This window comes from Chionomys nivalis, chromosome 7, assembly GCF_950005125.1.
Source record: "Chionomys nivalis chromosome 7, mChiNiv1.1, whole genome shotgun sequence".
NCBI classification, from domain to species: domain Eukaryota; kingdom Metazoa; phylum Chordata; class Mammalia; order Rodentia; family Cricetidae; genus Chionomys; species Chionomys nivalis.
Window position 1 is genome coordinate 1,003,290 of NC_080092.1, and position 19,973 is coordinate 1,023,262.

The window sequence follows — 19,973 nt, forward strand, 5'->3', positions numbered from 1 at the left end:
AAGACACAAAAATCACATACACATAAAAATAAATAACAAATGTAAAACCACTATCTAAAAAAAGCACATAAAATGAGAAAACAAGACAAAATGTAAAAAAAAAAAAAAACAAACCAAATCCCAATAATCTATTTCTTCTTCTTCTCCTCCTCCTCCTCCTCCTTCTTCTTCTTCTTTTTGGTTTTTCGAGACAGGGTTTCTCTGTGGTTTTGGAGCCTGTCCTAGAACTAGCTCTTGTAGACCAGGCTGGTCTCGAACTCACAGAGATCCGCCTGCCTCTGCCTCCCAACTAATAATCTATTTCTATAATGACTCAGTACTAAAACATCCTCGTATAATGGGAATAGAGTTAAAAAGCTGGGTTCCTTACACAGGAGACTAAGGCAGGAGAAGTGAACACTCAAGGTAAGTCAGGAAAACACTGTGAAATCTGTCTTAGATAAACAAAAGCAAATCAAAACCCCAACAACACATTCATATAAGTGTACAAACATAAAAAAGCTAGGCAGGGCTGAGGAGAGTTTCAATGGTAGAGAGAGGAGCTGGCATGTTCAAAGCCCTATGTGATCCCCAGAGGACATCCTGACAAGACAACACTCAGATTTAGAAAGATATCTAATAAGATTTTTTTTTTGAGACAGGGTGTGATGTATAGCTCAGGTTGATCTTGAACTCTGACAGTTTTACCCTCATCTTCCATGTGTTAGGATAGTAACTGTGTGCCACCATGCTAAGTTATGTCTATATTAACAGCAATATTCTGAGAAGAGTAGCAACATAAAGAAACGTACTTTTGATGTCATAATGTCTTACATTATGTTTTTAAAATAATGCTAGTCCATAATAAGGAGTAATACAGAAATTAAAGTATCACTAATATAAAATGGTTCAGCCCCTGTGGAAAGCAGTTCGTTAATGTCTTTGAAAAGTAAACACAGATTGACCCTGTGATGTGGACACTCTTCTCCAAAAGAGTTCCCAGCCGGGCGGTGGTGGCGCACGCCTTTAATCCCAGCACTCGGGAGGCAGAGGCAGGCAGATCTCTGTGAGTTCGAGACCAGCTTGGTCTACAAGAGCTAGTTCCAGGACAGGCTCCAAAACCACAGAGAAACCCTGTCTCGAAAAACCAAAAAAAAAAAAAACAAAAAAAAAAAAACACAAAAGAGTTCCCAGAACACATACCTATACAAAGCCTTGTGCATGAGTGATCTTAGAGCACTCTTCAGAACAGCCATACACAGAATCAATTCAAATGCCCATTAAGTGAAGAACTGACAATCTGGTCTAACCATCCATACAAGGATGTTTTACAGACACAGGATAAAGGTACTGGTGAATGCTTTTTTCATGTGTGAAATTATGCCAAGTGAAAAAGCTACACACAAAAAATTTTACATATTTCATGACTACATTAATATACAAGAACTATAGGCAAATACGTTTCCGGATAAGATAACTGGTATCTGTCGAGGGAGAAAGGAGTGAGGATGGACCAGTAAAGGGAAGAATCTTCTTTTGGGAGTCAGGAAACTGTTCTAAAGGTAGACCAGTTGTACATCTCTGTGAAGACATCAGAAAGCCATGTTCGCTGTGGAATAATAAGATGTGTGACCTTCTTATGCTGTGAAACATTTGTTTGACAGTGTTCTTTTCAACATTTGTTTGACAGTGTTCTTTTAAACATTGTTTGACAGTGTTCTTTTATGTTGCATTTGTTTAGCTCAGTGAAGTTGCATTACTTACCTGTCTAAAACACCTGATTGGGCTACTAAAGAGCTGGACGGCCAATAGCAAGGCAGGATGAAAGGATAGGCGGGGCTGGCAGGCAGAGTGAACACATAAGAGAGACCTAAGGAGTGAAAGGAGAAGAGAGGACTCCAGGGCCAGTCACTCTAGCTACAATTTCAGCCATGGAGTAAGAAGTAAAGAAAGATATAGAGAAAGATAAAGCCCAGAGACAAAAGGCAGATGGAATAATTTAAGATAAGAGGGCTAGAATAAGACAAACTAAGGTTGGGCACTCATAAGAAAGAATAAGACTCTGTCTGATTTGGGAGCTGGGTGGTGGGGGCCCCAAAAGAGCAAAAATGCCAAAGAGTTAAAAAAAAAAACCAAAAAACAAACAAAAAAATCAAAACCTTGTTTATATACTTCTACAAGGATTTGTGGCAGATAAAATGTATATCACTAAAGTTACCTATGAGCATGTCTGTTGTGCCAGAGGTATTCAGTTTATTTGTTTGTTTTGTTTTTGACAAGGTTTCTTTAAGTAGCCCTGCTGGCTAAGAACTTGCTAGGTACACCAGGTTGGGTTCAGACTCCCAGAGATTCTACCGGCCTCTGGGACTGAAGGCAGGCACCACCATACCTGGTCTGGAGTGGTAGATTTTCCCCTTACCTTCCATTTACTCTTTCAGATAAGAATCTTTCTCTGTAAAGAGAGGCCCAAGGGCCCAGCTGTTCTAACCAGAGGACAACTTCTTCTGCTGTCCATTTGGCTACAGCCTTGTGCACCAGGAGGCCATGCTCAGACTCTCTGCTGCGCCAGTGATACACAAGCAGGACGACCTGAAAGGAGACAGGCTGTCACAAGTGGGAAAGCCAGTTCTGAGGGTGTGAGTGTGAGAAAGGAAGGAGCCTCTGCCACAGTGAAGTGCAGACACAATGTCTTCAGAGGCAGTTTACCTCATGGCTGGGTAGAGATCTGGAAAGGGCAGACAGCAGACAGCCGAGGAATAGTTGTGGTCCTGACCCCACCAGCTCATATGCCTTTTCTACAGGGAAACCTTTTAAGATTGCAGTAAGTCTTTGCACTGGCAGTGATGTGCGTGCTCTTAAGAGTCTAGCGTTAGCACGGATTTGGTTTCTCAGTCTTCTGCTCCTCTCCTCAATTCTTTTTATTTTTTAAAATTTATGTAAATTATTTTATATTCATTGGTGTGAAGGTGGCAGATCCCCTGGAACTGGAGCTACAGATAGTTATGAGCTGCCATGTGGGTGCTGGAAATTGAACCCAGGTCCTCTGGAAGAGCAACCAGTGCTCTCAGTGAGTCATCTCTCTGGTCCCACCCTTTCCTCAGTTCTAAAATGAGGTTCATCATGATGTCACTCACTGCACAGGTCAGGAGGAGGACAGAGTTAACACTTAAAGACAACTATTGTCTAGTCTCTGCTACTTGTGGGGCCCAGGACAGCCTGGCCAGCATGATACCAGGCCCCAGGCCACACGGGGCCATAGCAGGCAGCACCAGGCCCCAGGCCACACGGGGCCATAGCAGGCAGCACCAGGCCCCAGGCCACACGGGGCCATAGCAGGCAGCACCAGGCCCCAGGCCACACGGGGCCATAGCAGGCAGCACCAGGTTCCAGGGAAGGCCATAAGCTGACACCACCCAGGAACAGACCATCCAAAAAAAATTCCTAACATTCTAACCATTGTAGATAGGATCACCTGCCAGCACACACCCATCGCTTTTCACAAGAACACCCCTAGACAAATGTCGGCCAATCAGGGGTCCTAAGCCTTAGAAATCCCTCATCCCTACCTTTGCTACTATAAAAACCCAACCCCAATTAAGCTTGGGGCTCTCTGATCACTCCAATACGTTGGAGACACGGAGAGTCCGAGTTTGCAAACTTGTACAGAATAAAGGGTCTTTGCTTTTACATACAGGGCTCAGTTCCCTATGGTTTGGGGGACTCGGCGATCTGGCGTACCTCACTAACATAAAATACCATTCTGATGAGTCACACCGTCAGCTGTTCAGAGCTATCAGAAGAACTGACTTCAGAGCTAACTGTGGGAGGCACAGGGCTCAGATTACACAGACAAACTTACTGCCACACCAGTCAAAGCAGTGAGCACTCCCGAGAAGAACCCCCCTCCTCTCTGCTGATCCACTCGCCCTGTGCTGGCAGTTACAGGGCTCCGATCACTCCCGTATTTCTGAAAGGCTGCAAGACTTTGAACGATGTCATTATTCTGCTGAATGTCTTCAATTCGCATTCTAATGGCATCAGGAAATAACTTTTCAATGGCATCCCTGTGGAGAAAAGAGAAATCACAGGACAGATGTTTAATAAAACACAACATTCAGAAACCACACCAACTAATACAAACATTTCATAATCTACATACATCCCTAGGAGATAAGCAAAGAGTTCTGCTTTACGATAAAAGCAAAAATGGAAGAGCAATCTATGTGTCCACCATTAAGGAAACAGCCAAATGAAATAATTACATCAGATTTGAACCTAAGGCCTCATATATAGTATCAATGTGCTTTACCACTGAGCTACAGCCTAGCCCTTGAAGTAGGCCCCACTCGTACTGCTAGGTGTAGTGTGCACACCTTTAATCCCAATACTCTAGGGGCAGAACTTTGAGACCCAGGCTAGCTTGGTCTACACAGAAAGTTACAGGATAGCCTGGGTACTTACTTAAGTGCACACTTGTGTTCGATGTGTGTCTGGGTATGGTCATGCTTACGTGGAGGTTAGACGACAACTTTCTATCATAGAACTCTGGTCATCATGTTTGAGTGGCAGGTACTATTAGCTGCTAACCCTGAAATACAACACTGAACTCTTTTTTTTTTAATTTTATAATACTGAACTCTTATAGTAGAATATTACATATTTTTATAAATGTACCCACTGGGTCACTCTGTACCAAGTTGGATAATTTAGGACATAATATTGGATGAAAACAGTATGTTGCAGTGCTGGACTGATAAAATAAAACTGATGTGAGAAAATACTAGCATTTTTCTGTCAGCACACATATCCAAAAGTATTTGTTCATATTTTTTGAAAGAGGGTCTCATGCAACCCAGGCTGGTCTTGAATTCCCCACATAACAGAGGATGACTGAACTTCTGAATTCCCTTCCTGTACCTGCACACCCTGCTTCAAATGGCACTGTTTTGTTTTACAGATTTACTCATTTCATGTATGGGTACGTGCCTGAGTGTATCCTGAGCATCCCTGAGCTGGAGTTACAGGCGTTGTGAGGTACCATGTGGGTGCTGGGAACCAACAAGGTCCTCTGAAGGAGCAGCAAGGACTCTTAGCTCCTGAGTTTTCTTTCTAGCCCTCTTCAAAAAGTCTTACAAATCTGAATGAAATCACAACTAAGTCCTAACTGAGGGTTCTGAGGGGAGGAGAGTGTAATGGTCTGTCCTGTCCCTTTAAGAGACAAGCTGATCTTCAGCTTCTAGTCTGAGTCCCCCAGAGAGGGGGCTGCTGCTGTAGGTCCTCTTCTCCCCACCCTCTGTTTCTCTTTCTCTCTCTCTGCCCCTTTCTGCTCTCCTCCTTTTTCCCCTCCATAACCCACCAAGTAAATATCCAAACTCACTCTGCATAGTGTGCCTATCTGTCTGTCTCTTGCTTGCCATGTAGCTCCCTACCCAGGACCAGTCACCAACAGAGACCTGCGGCGTGGGACTGGCTGCCCCTTCAAGGTCTCTCACCCACCACACGGCTCCCTGCCTGGGACTTGCTGCCCCTCGTGGCCCACTGCAGCCACTTGGAGAACTGTGCCATCCCTGCTTGGGGCTAGCTGCTCTTGGAACCCACAGCCCGCTGCAGCCACTTGAGGACCTGCAGCATTTTTTACTTAAACCATAATAGAGAGGTCTTTAGCTTGATCATGAATTTTGAATCTTAATAAGATAATACAAGCAATAATCTAGACATGGCCATTAATGGTTATAGCCTCAGCACTCAGGAGGCCAAATAGAGTAGTTACCATGGTTCTCAGGCCAGCCTGGGATATAGAGTGAGACCTTGTTTCAAAGAGTCAACGAAGTGGGGCAGTGGTGGCGCATGCCCTTAATCCAGCACTTGGGAGGCAGAGGCAGGCAGATCTCTGTGAGTTGGAGGCCAGCCTGGTCTACAAGAGCTAATTCCAGGATAGGCTCCAAAGCTACAGAAAAACCCTGTCTCAAAACAAACAAACAGGGCTGGAGAGATGGCTCAGAGGTTAAGAGCACTGACTACTCTTCCAGAGGTCCTGAGTTCAATTCCCAGCAACCACATGATGGCTCACAACCATCTGTAATGAGATCTGGCGCCCTCTTCTGGTGTGTGGGAAGCAGAATGTTGTACACATAATAATAAATAAATAAATTTAAAAACAAAACAAACAGTCAAAGAAAATTAAAATTATATGAATGTATATGAATGTACTACTTATGCTATTATTATAAAGATTAGTTTACAGAAATGAAAATGAAGTTCAGTTGGAAACAGTGTGCTATACAGTGTGCTTACTTTTTGACAGAAGTGTTAATTTTCTTTTTCTTTAAAAAGAAATCTATGGGGCTGGAGAGATGGCTCAGCAGTTAAGAGCACTGTCTGCTCCTCCAGAGGACCTGGGTTCAATTCCCACCACCCACATGGCAGCTCAAAACTGTAACTCCAAGATTTGACACCTCATACAGACACACATGCCAGCAAAACACCAATTTTTATTTTAAGATAAAAATTAAAAAGAAAAACTAATTTCTTTGTAATTAAATTTTTTTTGAGAATTTTATATATGAATACTGAATTTACATCATTTTCACCTTCCCTTCCTCTCCAGTTCCTCCCCTTAAAATTAATAACTTCTGACAGGTGGTGGTGGTGGATGCCTTTAATCCCAGCAGAGGGAGTCACTGATTGTTCTTGATCCAAGGGTAGGTAGGATTTCAGAAATCTCCCCAACCACACTGGCATGTCAACTGTCAGGTGGCCATGTGCTTATTCAGGTCTTGTTTAGACAAAAAGGTTTCAGATTCAAGCTGGACTATGGAGGCAGAGGCAGGCGGGTCTCTGTGAGTTTGAGATCAGCCTGGTTTACAGAGTTGAGTTCCAGGACAGCCCCGGCAACACAGAGAAACTCTGTCTTGAAAACAAAAACAACAACAAAACAAACAAAAGAACTACAACAAAAAAGGTTTCAGATGTTGCAGTTGTAGCTTTCTTGTATGTCTCAAAGGTACCACCTAACACCAAGCACCCTAGCCCTCTGGCTCTTCTATCTTCCCAGGATTTTCCTTGAGCTTTAGGTGCAGGGCTGTGTTGTAACCAAGTGCAGCTGAGTGGACTTCCGCAGCAGCACCTGTCTGCTCTAAGAAGCTCTCTGATGAGAAGAGTGCTGGCTCAGCAGCCAAGCTAGGTATGGGCGAGTAGAGGGCTCTTCCTAAAAATAATGTTATTACATTTATTTGTGGATATATTTATAAACGTGCTGACTTTAGGGAAACCTTTCAATTTTTCTCTCCATGGCACATGCAGGAGATTGGAGGACATCTTTCCACCAGGTGGATCCAGGCATTTAAACTTGAGTGGTCAGTAGTGTTTTCATGCATGGAATACCCTGCTGGACCCCCACAAAACTCTTTTCATTTTCAATTATGTAAAATCAAGGAGTCCTCTTTCCAGGTAAGATGAATCTTTTTGTTTTTTGAGACAGGGTTTCTCTGTAGCCTGTCCTGAAACTAGAATGCCTCGAACTCACAGAGATCCACCTGCTTCTGCCTCCTTCCTGAATGCTGGAATTAAAGGCGTGCACCACCACAGCCCAGCTAAGATTAACACACCTTTAACCTCACAAAAGGCAGGCAGATGTCTGAGTTCAAGGCCAGCCTGATGTACACAGCAGTCCCATGACAGTCAGGTATGATGCACTGAGTGAGACCGTGTCTAAAAAGAAAACAAACCAAACAGAAGGGCAGGTGACAGCCACGTGTGAGAAAAGGAACCGTCTTTTTTGTTTCAAGTCCCTAGAATGATCTGCCCTGAGCCTGTTCCTTGTCAAACAACAGCTCCCACAGAGAAACCATATGGTACATCCACGTTTCCAACAGCACACAGGTTACCTGAGCAGAATGTTGACTTTGGGGAAACCTTCCCATTTTTCTCTGCATTCTGGACACTCTGTCTTCTTTGAAGACATCCACCATAAAGCTAGGCAGTGCCGGCAGAAGCTGTGGCCACAGTTCAAGGTGGTGGGGTTAACCAGGGTGTCATAACAGCAAGGGCAGGAAAACTCACTAACAGAAATCTGAGGGCCGGTGCTTTTGACAGGACTTTCTTCCTCCTGCCCTGTCATGTTCAGGTCATTTTTCTGAGGCTCCTCCATCTCTCAATAAATTCTGGGATCCACACACATAGAAACTTTCAGAATCAGGACATCGCTATAATGCATCCTAAGTCTAGAGGAGGAAGCAAGAGAACAGGATGAATAGTGGTTGTGGAAGATGCTGCCATTCGATTATACTTCTCCCTCTCCCTCTCTCTTTTTATTTTAGGGTGGGGGAGGGTGTGGGGAGAGGGTCCTATAATCCAGGCTGGCTTCAAACTCCAGATCCTCCTGCTTCAACAAACTCCAAGACGCTAAGAGCAGAGCTGTGCACCCCATACCTGGTTTCTGGGATGCTGGGGACTTCATACATGATAGACAGAAACTCTGTCAACTGAGCTGTTGTTTCCAGCCCCTAGCGTGCTAAGCTTTAGCCAATGAAGGCATTCTAGACAGGTGTTTTTACCACTGAGCTATACCCCCAGTCCTAGAGTTCTGATTTTTAATGTGACAAATTTAATTAATAAGATTTTACATTCCATAAACCATCAGCAAAAAGATATTCACCACATTTTGAAGACTAAGCATGGCGGTACATACCTATAATCTCAGCACTTGAGAAGTGGAGACAGGAGGATTAAAGGCTGGAGAGATAGCTCAGTGGTTAAGAACACTGGCTGCCCTTCCAGAGGGCCTGAGTTCATTTCCCAGCATGGTTTATAGCCATCTATAGTAGGAACTGATGTCCTTTTCTGTTATGTAGGCATACACACAAGTAAAGCATTCACACATAAAATATATAAATAAATCTTAAAAAATATTTAAAGAAAGAAAATAAATTAATCTTAAGGGGAAAGGAAAATGGCTTGACCATTAAAGCGCTTGCCTGCCATGCAAGCATGAATATCTGAGCTTGGAGCCTCAGCACCAACGGAAATCTGGGCACAGTGGTGTTTAGGCTTGTAATCCCACCACCAGGGAACAAAGACAAGAGGGATCCCTTGGCCTCCCTGCCCAAGGAGTATAACTGAGTTGATTTCCAGGCAAGTCCCTGTGTCCAAAAAATTGGGTGGACATCTTGATGGGAAACACGTAACATTGGGGGGTTTTGCCTTTGGTTTTGGTTTTGCCTTTGGTTTTGTAAACACCAGAATAGATCTGGACAGAGTTCATCATCCTGGCCAGAATTTAATTAAAGTTTCCTTCAAATTTGTCTCAAAATTGTGGTAGTGATCTTATCGTCACCCAGTAGAACTAACAGTGTCTTCAACCACCCCATCACCTCCCCTTCTTACGTTACTTGTGTCACTAGCAGAGCTCTCTTTTGTCTCCAGACCAGGGCTCATCTCTCTCTTGCCTCTCCCAACACCCTTTAAGTTCTTTAAAAGCTGGACTTAATTTAAAACAATCACTACTGATTGCTCCTGACTTGTGTGTGGGGTGCATGTGTGGTAGTCTGAAAACAACTTTGTGGCACTGATTCTTTCTTCTCACTTTGCATGTTTCTGGGGATTGAGCACAGGTTGCCAGGCCTGCTGCCCAAGCAATTTTACCAGCTGAGCTGTTTCTTGCAGGCCCCTGAAGACCTAAGTCTGGTGGTTCGCATCTGCAATCCTAGTCCTGGGAAGCTGAGCCAAGGTGACTGCTGCTCTTTCAAGGCTAGCCTCGTCTGCAGATTGAGACCATTTAAGCCTGCCCCTACCTTCCCAAAATGAAAACTGGAGCTATCCCCAGTTCTGCGGAGGGGTTTGTTTTAGGCATGGTATATGCTCATTGACTGAAGCTCCCTCTCCTCAAGTATCTGAGGCTTTGTCTGCTGTTGTTTCAGGAGCACTCCATCTGCCATCTTGTTGCCAGTTCTGAGAACGTACTGGTTGGTGGTTACTTCATCCTGTGGCCAGGCCTTCAGGGTATGGGGCGTGAAGGCAAGGAAATAGTGGTAAAACTGACAGATGACAAGTTTTATCTATGGCCATTTGATTTCATTGCTTCTAGGACCACAGACAGTAAGGGAGACCATCACGGAAGGGGTGTGTTGAAGATTAAAGTTTACTTCAGGTTATACAGGACACAGACAAAGCAAGCTCTGTCACTGAGACATGGTCTCTCTCTGTAGCTCAGGCTGACCCTGAAGTGATGGCAATCCTCCTATCTCAGCCTCCTAAGTGGTGGATTATAGGCCTTGCCACCATGATCAACTTAATGCAATAATTTAAGTAAGTTTACCAAGTAAGAAATCATTTAATCTAGGTTTAAGAATGTTTATGGGGCTGGAGAGGTGACTCAGTGGTTAAAAACACTGGCTGCCCTTCCAGAGGACCCAGGTTCAATTCCCAGCACCCACATGGCAGCTCACACCTATCTAGAACTTAGTTCCAGGGAATCTGATACCCTCACAACAAACACATACAATAAAATTAAAAAAATAAAAATTTATGCCTGGCCTGGTAGTTCATACCTTTAATCCTAGCACTAAGAAGGCAAAGGCAAGTGAACCCAAATTTAAGGACACCATGATTGACACAATGAGTTCTAGCTCAGGTAGGGTTCACAGTAAGACCCTACCTAGGGGTTGGAGAGATGGTTCAGCAGGAAGAGCAGTGATTACTCTTCCAGAGGTACTGAGTTCAACTCCCAGTAACCACATGGTGGCTCACAACCATCTGTAATGAGATCTGGATCCCTCTTCTGGCCTGCAGGCATACAAGCAGAGACAACACTATTTATAAAAAAGAAAAGAAAAAAAGACCCTATCTCGATTCTTAAGTCTCAAATACCTGCAATAACAATACAGCAACAAAACGAACAAACAAACAGTTGAAGTCATGGCCTGTTACTACTTTGTATAACCTAAGGGGGGAAATTCTGGATTTAAAGACTGCCATCATAAACTATTCCAATGGAGTGTAAGTATCAGATCAAAGGCCTGATTTACTCCTTCACCATCTAGTTCACACCACAGTGCTACTACAATTGTATGGATCTGACACTATCTGATGCATCAACTCCAACTATTAGATAAGCAACTGCTAGGATGAGCAAGGTGTTACAGAGAACATCAGGAGGGAAGGTCTAGTACAGACACCACTACAGACACTGGCAGAACACTTCAGGGTCCACCCAGCTCTCACGACTACCAAATAAAGATTAATGTGCCCAAACTAAGTGAAGCAAAGGTCAGGGATGCCAGTAAGAACAGAATGCCAGTGGGACTCCTGCAGACGGAAAAACTGGCTCCTCCGTTGATAAGGCAGAAAAGCATTCTAGTCACTGTATTTTCCAATTCCAAAAAGACTGTTCTGGAGAAGGTCAGAGGTCAGCTCCTTTAGATGTTGACTTGTTGCCCTAACTTAGATTGCTTTAAATTATGTCGGGCAAGACAAGGGCAGGCTGAGAAAAGCATCAGCTGAGCCTGTCGTCCACTGTCTCTCTGGAAGGCTTCAGAGGACCTATTCTGTACTACACCTAACTTCTTGTTCAACAACTCAGAAAGCTATTAAGAAAACAAAACAAAACAAAAAGCCTGTTGTGGCGGTGGCAGCAGCAGCACACACCTCTAATCCCCAGCACTTGGAAGACAGAAGCAGGTGATCTGACGTGGAGGTTAGCTTCGTGTACAGAGTGAGTTCCAAGACACTCAAGGCGGTTACACAGAGAGTCCCTGTCTCAAAAAAACAAAACAAAACCCCTCAAAAGCACAAAGACTCTAAACCAAAAAGCTTACAGGGGTTACCAAGTAACACATGCCCTAATAGTTGGTTTTAAATATCCATTTTGGTGCTGGGAGTGTAACTCAGAGGGTCATCAGTTGACTAGAAGGGCAAAATTCCAAGTTTAACCCCCAAGTGCCACAAAGATACAGACATCAACTCAACTCATATTATAAGCTCACATGTCCTTGGAAGATTCAGCCCATTCCTATACTTTTTATTTTTTTCAAGATACCAAAGGACAAGTTTATTAAAATAATATACTTTGTAGAACTTTAAGACAATTCTAAGGCCATTACTGAGCCCTCAGTCTTAGTGCCTTAGTACTCCCCCTCCCCCGTACTGAAACGTTGGGAACTTTCCATCTCCCTATGTCCTGTGGATGTTCTCTAAATAGAGCTCCGTTCCTAGAATTGGGACAAGATAACCCACAGATGTCCACAGATGTTTTGACTCTGACCCTGGGTCAGAATGAACCCCACATGTTCCCTGTTACCTTGCCTGATCTGGCAACCGCTCTCCAGCCCTGGCTCAGACCACTTGTTATTAGAAGCCCCCTTGAATAAGCCAATCCTAATAGTTGGGAAACAACCCCGAGTCCCCACCCTGTTTCTATGGCTTTTTGTTTTAAAAATGGCTTGTAACAGGCATTCGGGGTCCTTGGCATTGAATGCTGAGGGACCCTGCCGTGGCAGAATAAAATCCTCTTGTTATTACAACAACTGTGGTGTGAGAGTGTATTCTTGGGGTGACTCCTCCACGGTAATTGGACTCTAGGGTCCAACAACTTTAATGTAGGATAATTTTAATACAAGCAACAAAGCTTAAGAAAGTAAAAATCACAATTCAAAATGCTAACAATTTTATATGCTATCATTTACTATGAAGTTCAGTCTCTAAACTATAAAGTACACTTGGGTCACACATTCTTGCACTTGGAAGACTAAGAACATGAATAAGAGCAGAAGCTGCTCCCAGCAGCTAAGACACCCACTGAACACTGGCGTGTGTATGAATGAGTAGGTTCTATAGGTGGAATGGAGTTCGGAATTGATTGCTTTAAGCTATTTTAGATCTTACTTGACATTGAAGTATTTCCTTTCATCACAAAAATTCCATATTTGAAGTATTTATGCAATTCTGGAGTAACAATCAAGAAACACTTTTCTGCCAGAGCACCAATTCTTAAGAAGCATCATACTCTGCAGTGAGCTGCCTGAGTTCTCTCACACACTGCTCACTTATTTCATGCAAGTTCTGCCAGAGTGGTACATTTACACAATGGAGTACTACACAGCAGAAAAAAATAACGACAGCTTGAATTTTGCAGGAAAATGGATGGAACTAGAAAACATTATTTTGAATGAGGTAACCCAGACACAGAAAGACAATTATCACATGTACTCACTCATAGGTGGTTTTTAAACATAAAGCAAAGAAAGCCAGTCTTCAAACCACAATCCCAGAGAACTTAGACAACAATAGTCACTAAGACTCACATAGATCTAATCTACATGGGAAGTAGAAAGTAGAAAAAGACAAGCTCTCCTGAGTAAACTGGGAGCATGGGGACCTTGAGGGAGGATTGAAGGAGGAAGGGGAGAGGTGGGGAGGAGAGCAGAGAAAAATGTAGAGCTCAATGAATATCAATTAAAAAAAAAACAAAACAAAAAAAAGAAACCAAAACTAAAATCCCCCACAACAACCCAAAACCTACAATAAACCTGTGACTCAAGACTCTCCTCTTTGCTTAAGCCAAACTCATTCCATCTTCACTCTCAACCCTGGCAGGGGCAGAACTGACGACATGATTGGAAGGTGGCAGGAGTTCCACCTACCTCTCAGAAAAGGGAAACCCAGCTAACTAACCTCATTCCTAAACTTTGCGCATAATATTCCAGTCTTGCCCACGTGGGCAGTGGTGGTGCATGCCTTTAATCCCAGCACTCGGAAGGCAGAGGCAGGCGGATCTCTGTGAGTTCCAGGACAGTCAGGACTACTACACAGAGAAACCCTGTCTCGAAAAACCAAAAAGAAAAAAAGAAAAAAAATATTCCAGCCATATTTTTGTCTCTCCAAATCCTGGGTTCCTTCAATTCCAGAGTCTAGCCACAGTCAAGCATATTATATAAGAACAGCTATAAAACACGGCTCTAAATTATTTCCAGATGAAAACTGAAGTGACAACTATCTGACATTCAAGAGAATGCTGTGGGAAACACAGTGAACTTGAACCAGAATGTCTGAGAACAGAGGACTACACAGTGCTCCAGGACTCCCCAGAGGTGCCTGAATCCGAGTCCACACATCCTTTCTGGCAAGGACAGTGTTCACCTGCAGCCTATGCACTGTATCCTATATCCCTCAGTCATCTACTGCTGCCTTTCTGTAGCCTCTGCTGTCCTGGAACTTGCTCTGTAAATCTGCTTGTCTGCCTTCCGCCTGACTCCTAGTTATCTCTCTCTCTCTCTTTTTTAAAATTTTTATTTATTTATATTTTATGTATGAGTGCTATGCAGGTACACTTGCATGCCAGAAGAGGATGTCAGATCCTATTATAGATGGTTGTGAGCCACCATGTGGATGCTGGGAATTAAACTCAGGACCTCTGGAAGAACAGCCAGTGTTCTATAAACGCTGAGCCATCTCTCCAGTCCCCGCCCCCCCTCCCCCCCTCTTTTTCAAGACAGGGTTTCTCTGTGTAGCTTTGAATCTTGTCCTGGAACTTGTTCTATAGACCAGACTGGCCTCGAACTTACACAGTTCAGAGTTTAATCTCAAATGCTGGGATTAAAGGCAGGCACCACCACAGCCTGGCATTTAGTTATCTATTATATGTGCTCAGCATACAAGCAACCACAGTAGGCCTAACTACAAAGTAAACATGAGCAAAATACCAGGCAAACAAGACCCACAGCGCTGAAGAGCCTGCGGATCTGTGAAACAGCAGGAAGCTATCAGAGGGTGTACATGCCTGCGTATAGCTTCATTCCTCTGCATTCAGTGTCATGCTTAGCATGTGTCAAATTTAAATTTTGGTTTTTGGAACTTCCTGGATGTTCTGGCAAGTCTGGAGCTTAGCCCCAGCCCCTGGCATCCATCTCAGCACACTGGCCTGGCAGTTGCATTGCTCTGGACTTCAAATCCCAGCATGCCAGTTTTTAAGTGGGCTCCCAGAGGAGAAACAGGTGGTTTCAGGTTTACATGTGCTCCTGCTTTCCTGTCTCCCCGCTATGCACTGCACTTAATAAAACAATGGGCATTTTGATTTGGTTTGATCTGACCTAATTGGATTTCTCTGTGCCCGTGGAGCTGCCCTTCTTATTTGTTCCTAACAGCCAGGGATTGACCTCAGGAACACTGCGCATGCTAGATTCACTATACTATTGAATTACATTCTCCAGTCCCAAAATTAACTTAAAAATTCTTTTCCCTACCTCTTGTTGAATTTGTAGACACGGAATCCACAGATAAGGACCTGACTATGTATCTGAAACAAGTGCTTCACAAGATTATCATGAGCCTGGAAGTTTAGTACTACATGGAATCCACATGCAAATGCCTAAATATGTCTTAGACAAGGTACGGCTAAAGTGAAACTTAAATACCACTTACTCTTCTTTTTGTAAATCTCTTTTGCAATGATTGAATAATTTCCTTAGAGCAAAATTCCCATCAAATTCCTCCAGTGCTCAAAACCTTCCCCACTAACCTGGATCTGTAGACAGCAGGAGGCAGGAGAATCAGGATTTCAAGGTCATCCTTGGTTCAAGCCAGTTAGTGCCAAAACATTTCCTACTACAAAAAATTAAAACTCACAGATATTAGAAATTCACTCAAGAATCTGCATGGCCAGCTAACTAACTTTTCTAGCACTGGGAACTGAACCCAGGATTTTGTACACACTAAACCGACACTCTACTACAGAGGCAGTGGCCTTCAGCCCTAATCCACAGAACTAAGGTTTTGAATTTACAATCTTGCTGCCTCGGTTTACCAAGCAGCTGGAATTAAAGGTCCGTGCCATCAGGCCTTGGCTTGTTAAACCACCATATCGGACTGTCAAACTAACATTTTCAGAGACAGATTGAGTAAGTTCAATCTTAGCATGATCTCAGACAAGTCACTTACCTCACTGCTTCACCGTAATATGGGGATAATAACAATACAGCCTCAGGAGGCTATTAAAGATGGGTTCCTAGCGCACGTAGGTTCCACAATGATACTGCTATTACTGAGCTTAGACTTTGTTCTCAGACTACAATGCAGCCCCACCTACAAACTTCTGCTCCCTGAGGGCTCTCTCTATTTTTCATACACTCCTGAAATGACTAAAGGACAGCATCCTGTCTGGACCGTGTTCTGTCTGTCCTCAGACCTACATCCCCTTTCTGGTCACATCTGCCTTGGCAACTCATCTGAGGTTACGTCTAAAATAACTACTATACTCTGCCAGGAATGAACACTTAAGGTCACTCTGACCTTTGATGTAAATTATGGTCTTTGGCCGGGCGGTGGTGGCGCACGCCTTTAATCCCAGCACTTGGGAGGCAGAGGCAGGCGGATCTCTGTGAGTTTGAGACCAGCCTGGTCTACAAGAGCTAGTTCCAGGACAGGCTCCAAAACCACAGAGAAACCCTGTCTCGAAAAACCAAAAAAAAAAAAAAAAAAATTATGGTCTTTGTAGTTTTTGCTTTAAAAACCTCTATCCCTGAGTTTGGGCACCAAGACATTTTTCAGAGGCACAACCCTACTCTTTGGGCATCATTTAAAAAGAACTTAAAATGTTTAATTGACTTAATTAACATGGCTGTCAACAGCTACCGCATGTGGATCACTGCACTCCCATCTGTTAAGATTTCTAAGTGAAAAGTATCCACTAACAAGATCCAAATGGTCTTTGACTATCAATCCACTCCAAATCAGCCATTCCTGTCTCTATGCAGCTACATATCTGTGTTACCTAATCTCCTGGTAGAATGCTTGCTTTGCTTACTAGGTTCTAACATTAGCAGCGTATAAACTGGCAATGGTGGCACACGTGTATAATCTCAGCACTCAGGGAAAATTGCCTTTTGCATAGATCCACATTTCTGAGTCATGAAATTGGGAATCAAAAGAGGGAAATTCTATCTTCTATCACTGGTGTCAATTTACAGTTTCAGTTTCCCTTCTGCATTTCCTGTTATCCGATTCAGACTCAGAAAGTCAGGAAAATCAAAAGTCCAAGAGTTATTCTTGGCCAGCCTGGACTACACGGATCCTATCTCAAAAATAAAAAAAAAAAGTCAGGCATAATGGCTTGTGCTTTTAATCTGAAGGCAGAGGCAGGTGGGATTTCCATGAGTTCGAGGCCAACCTTGTCTGAGTTTCTCGGCAGCCAAGACTACATACAGAAACCCTGTCCCAAAATAAAAACAAAAACCAAACATACCCCCACACACAAACCCACCTAACAATAAAACAACAACAACAAAAAACAAAATAAGTTTTCAGAATAAAGGCTAACCTAGGCTTTTCAATCTGATTGCCTTTGAGCTTCATTATTTCCCATTAATTAGTCCACACTATTACCAACGTTAAAGGATTGTTGGAAAGAGATGCCAAACTGTGTCCACAGATAGGTAAAAAGTTTGCTGGATGACTGATTTTTATGAGATTACTAATTTTACTGAATGGTGGTTACAGTGTTGATAGCATATATCTGAACTTTCTGATGTATTTATTACCTGTATATATTGCATACACTCATTGTTCTTATTGTATGTCGTTTTCTTATGTTATAGCCTTCTTTATTATTTTAGACAAAAAGGGGAACTGTAGTGGCATTTCAGTTGTATTTTAGTAAATAAAGACTGCATTTATTTATTTAACAAACAAAAAGAAAAGGAAAAGGGGGGAAGGTCTGAATAGCCCAGGAGTACGGTTTTTCCATCAGGTTTGTGGAAGAAAAACACAGGCATAACCGAGCATGGGTCAGGACACATCCAGACTGCTTACAAAACAGCAGTAACAAGAACAAACAAAACTGCGTAGGCACGTGCAGTCCGTACTGGCTCTGGGGTGTGCCTAAAGATAGAGGAAAACGCCTTCACATTGGCCTCACCTGGTGTGACGCTGGGGCCAACCCAGGGGCAAACCAAAGGGCTTCCCTGGAAATGACCCGTCGGTGACAGGCATAACAAGGCTCCCGCTTTCTCTTTTCTACCAAAGTTAGTGGTTCGCCCCTTGCCCAACATCGTCTCTCTCTCACACACACTCCCCTTACTACAACATTTCTGAGCCGTGAGTATGGGAATGAGAACAGCGACGCTCTGGTCAGTCCAGTGTGACTTTGGGATTTGATATTCCCTTTTCTGCGTTTCCCAGTCTGCCTTGGGATAGGAAGGCTAAGGATCTAGCGGACGTGGCAGGCACCCCTAGCCCGCAGGTGTGTGGAAACAACACCTCCTTGTCCGCCACCGACTGGGCGAGTGGCTTAGACCCAGACCCCGACGCGGGCAGCAGCCCAACAGCCCGGGGGAGGAAACGGCCGCGAGCCTGGGCCACCCTGCAGGCGCGGCTTGGGGAGCGGGGTCCGTTCCATCCCAAGCCAAGCGCCCCACCACCATTTCCACCGTGCTGAAGCTCACCTCGCCAGTAGTCCCAGGACCCGCCAGGAGCCCTGCGGAAGCAGAAAGCCGCAGGCTTCGCTTCCGGAAATAACCTAGGTCTGCGGGCGGGCCGTGCACGGCTCCCTTGACCATAGAGGAGAGGCCGTTCTCACGCCGCAGACTCTCAACCCCAGGCGACCTCCCCACTGCCTAGAGCGGCCGCGCCAGGGACCGGTGTGCCGCATGCGCACTAGTGCGGCCCGCCCATTGGCCGCGTGGTCTGAGCCCCGAAATAACAGCCCGAGGGTGGGGAGGTGTTTTTCCATTAAGTCTCGCTCCCGGAACGTGTTCCTGTGTTTACATGATCTAGCTTCGGTTAGACATTAAAATAATTCTCGCGCTGTCCCATTTGCACAACAATAAATCTTACCTTCGCATTTCACAGAAAACCAGAGGCCGGGCTTAAAGTTTTATTTGTAAACCCGGAGCAGTGGAGCACGTCTTTAATCCCAGCACTCAGGAGGCATTCATTGTAATAGGGGATACAGAATTTACCATTTTAACTTTTTCCTTTTTGAGATACAACCTTTATAGCCCAGGTTAGTTGTAAATCTGAGATCCTCTTAAATCAACCTCCCCAAATGTTTTGAGTACAGGTGTGTAGAGGAGGAGGGAAATCTCCCTCCCCAGTTGGGGTTCCCTCCCAGACCAGGGATTAGGCACAAACCACACCCAAACACCTGTTTTCACAGAAAGATAATTTACTAATCAAGGAAGAAAAGTTAATGTGACTGTTTTCTAACTTAGACAGTAAATAGCAGCGAATGATCATGTAGGCGTAATTTTTTTTTTCCTTTCAAGACAGGGTTTCTCTGTAAAGCTTTGGAGCTCCTAATGGAACTTGCTCTGAACATACAGAGATCAGCCTCCCTCTGCCTCCCAAGTGCTGGGATTAAAGGCATGTGCCACCACTGCCCAGCAATCAGGTTTAATTTTTAAAGAGATTGTGGGTTATGGAGAGGGAAGAGAAGAGGAGAGGTGGGGAAGGGGAGAAGGGTTGGGGAGAAGTAGCAGCTGCTTCTCCAGAAGGGGAGGGAGAAAGGGGGGCTGGAAGGAGATCTGCTCGCCTCAGTGAAGGGGGGGTGGGGAGAGTTGGGAGTGGGAGGAGCTTATCTCTTAGGGGACAGGGTACCCAGGTGACTAACCAGGCCAGCAGATTACAACATCCACTGCCCTACCTTTCAGGATATCATGCATGTTCTTTTGTTCTGTCTTCCTATCTCTTATCTTCACTCTTTTCTTTTTTTTTTTTTTTTGAGACAGTATTGTAAAGTTTTTGTGACCCAATAAGCCTCTCTGCCACTGCAAGAATCCAAATCAGACCAAATCAAACAGAATTAGAAAAAGCCCAGGTTTATGGATACCTTCCAGCACTTTAAAGAGGTGAAAGACCCTGGTAGGGACCTTCCCTCAGGTGGAGACCCCCGGACCCAAAGACCAGGCCGAAACCACGGGTCGGATGCAAACTGCATGAGGTTTATTAGGTAGACACAGGTACCTGCAAGCGGCAAAGTCTTTCAGAGGACTTGCGCGCCTCCAGAC

At 44.2% G+C, this 19,973-nt stretch overlaps 1 protein-coding gene across 3 annotated transcripts in view; it reads right to left on the reverse strand.

Moving 5' to 3' along the window:
* Positions 1–18,574, reverse strand: part of Bfar (bifunctional apoptosis regulator) — a 30,821-nt gene extending 12,247 nt beyond the window's left edge. For 2 of the 3 annotated variants that reach the window (XM_057775962.1, XM_057775960.1), the window contains exons 1-4: positions 18,411–18,574; positions 7,866–8,201; positions 3,839–4,043; positions 2,399–2,568 (exon numbers count right to left, since the gene is read on the reverse strand). In XM_057775962.1, the coding sequence (XP_057631945.1) occupies positions 2,399–2,568; positions 3,839–4,043; positions 7,866–8,128 (638 nt within the window). In that variant the 5' untranslated portion in view covers positions 8,129–8,201; positions 18,411–18,574. Of the gene's footprint in view, positions 1–2,398; positions 2,569–3,838; positions 4,044–7,865; positions 8,202–10,633; positions 10,743–18,410 lie in introns of those variants that run through there. The other variant, XM_057775961.1, reaches the window with a different exon arrangement.
* Between the last annotated feature and the right edge of the window lie 1,399 nt (positions 18,575–19,973).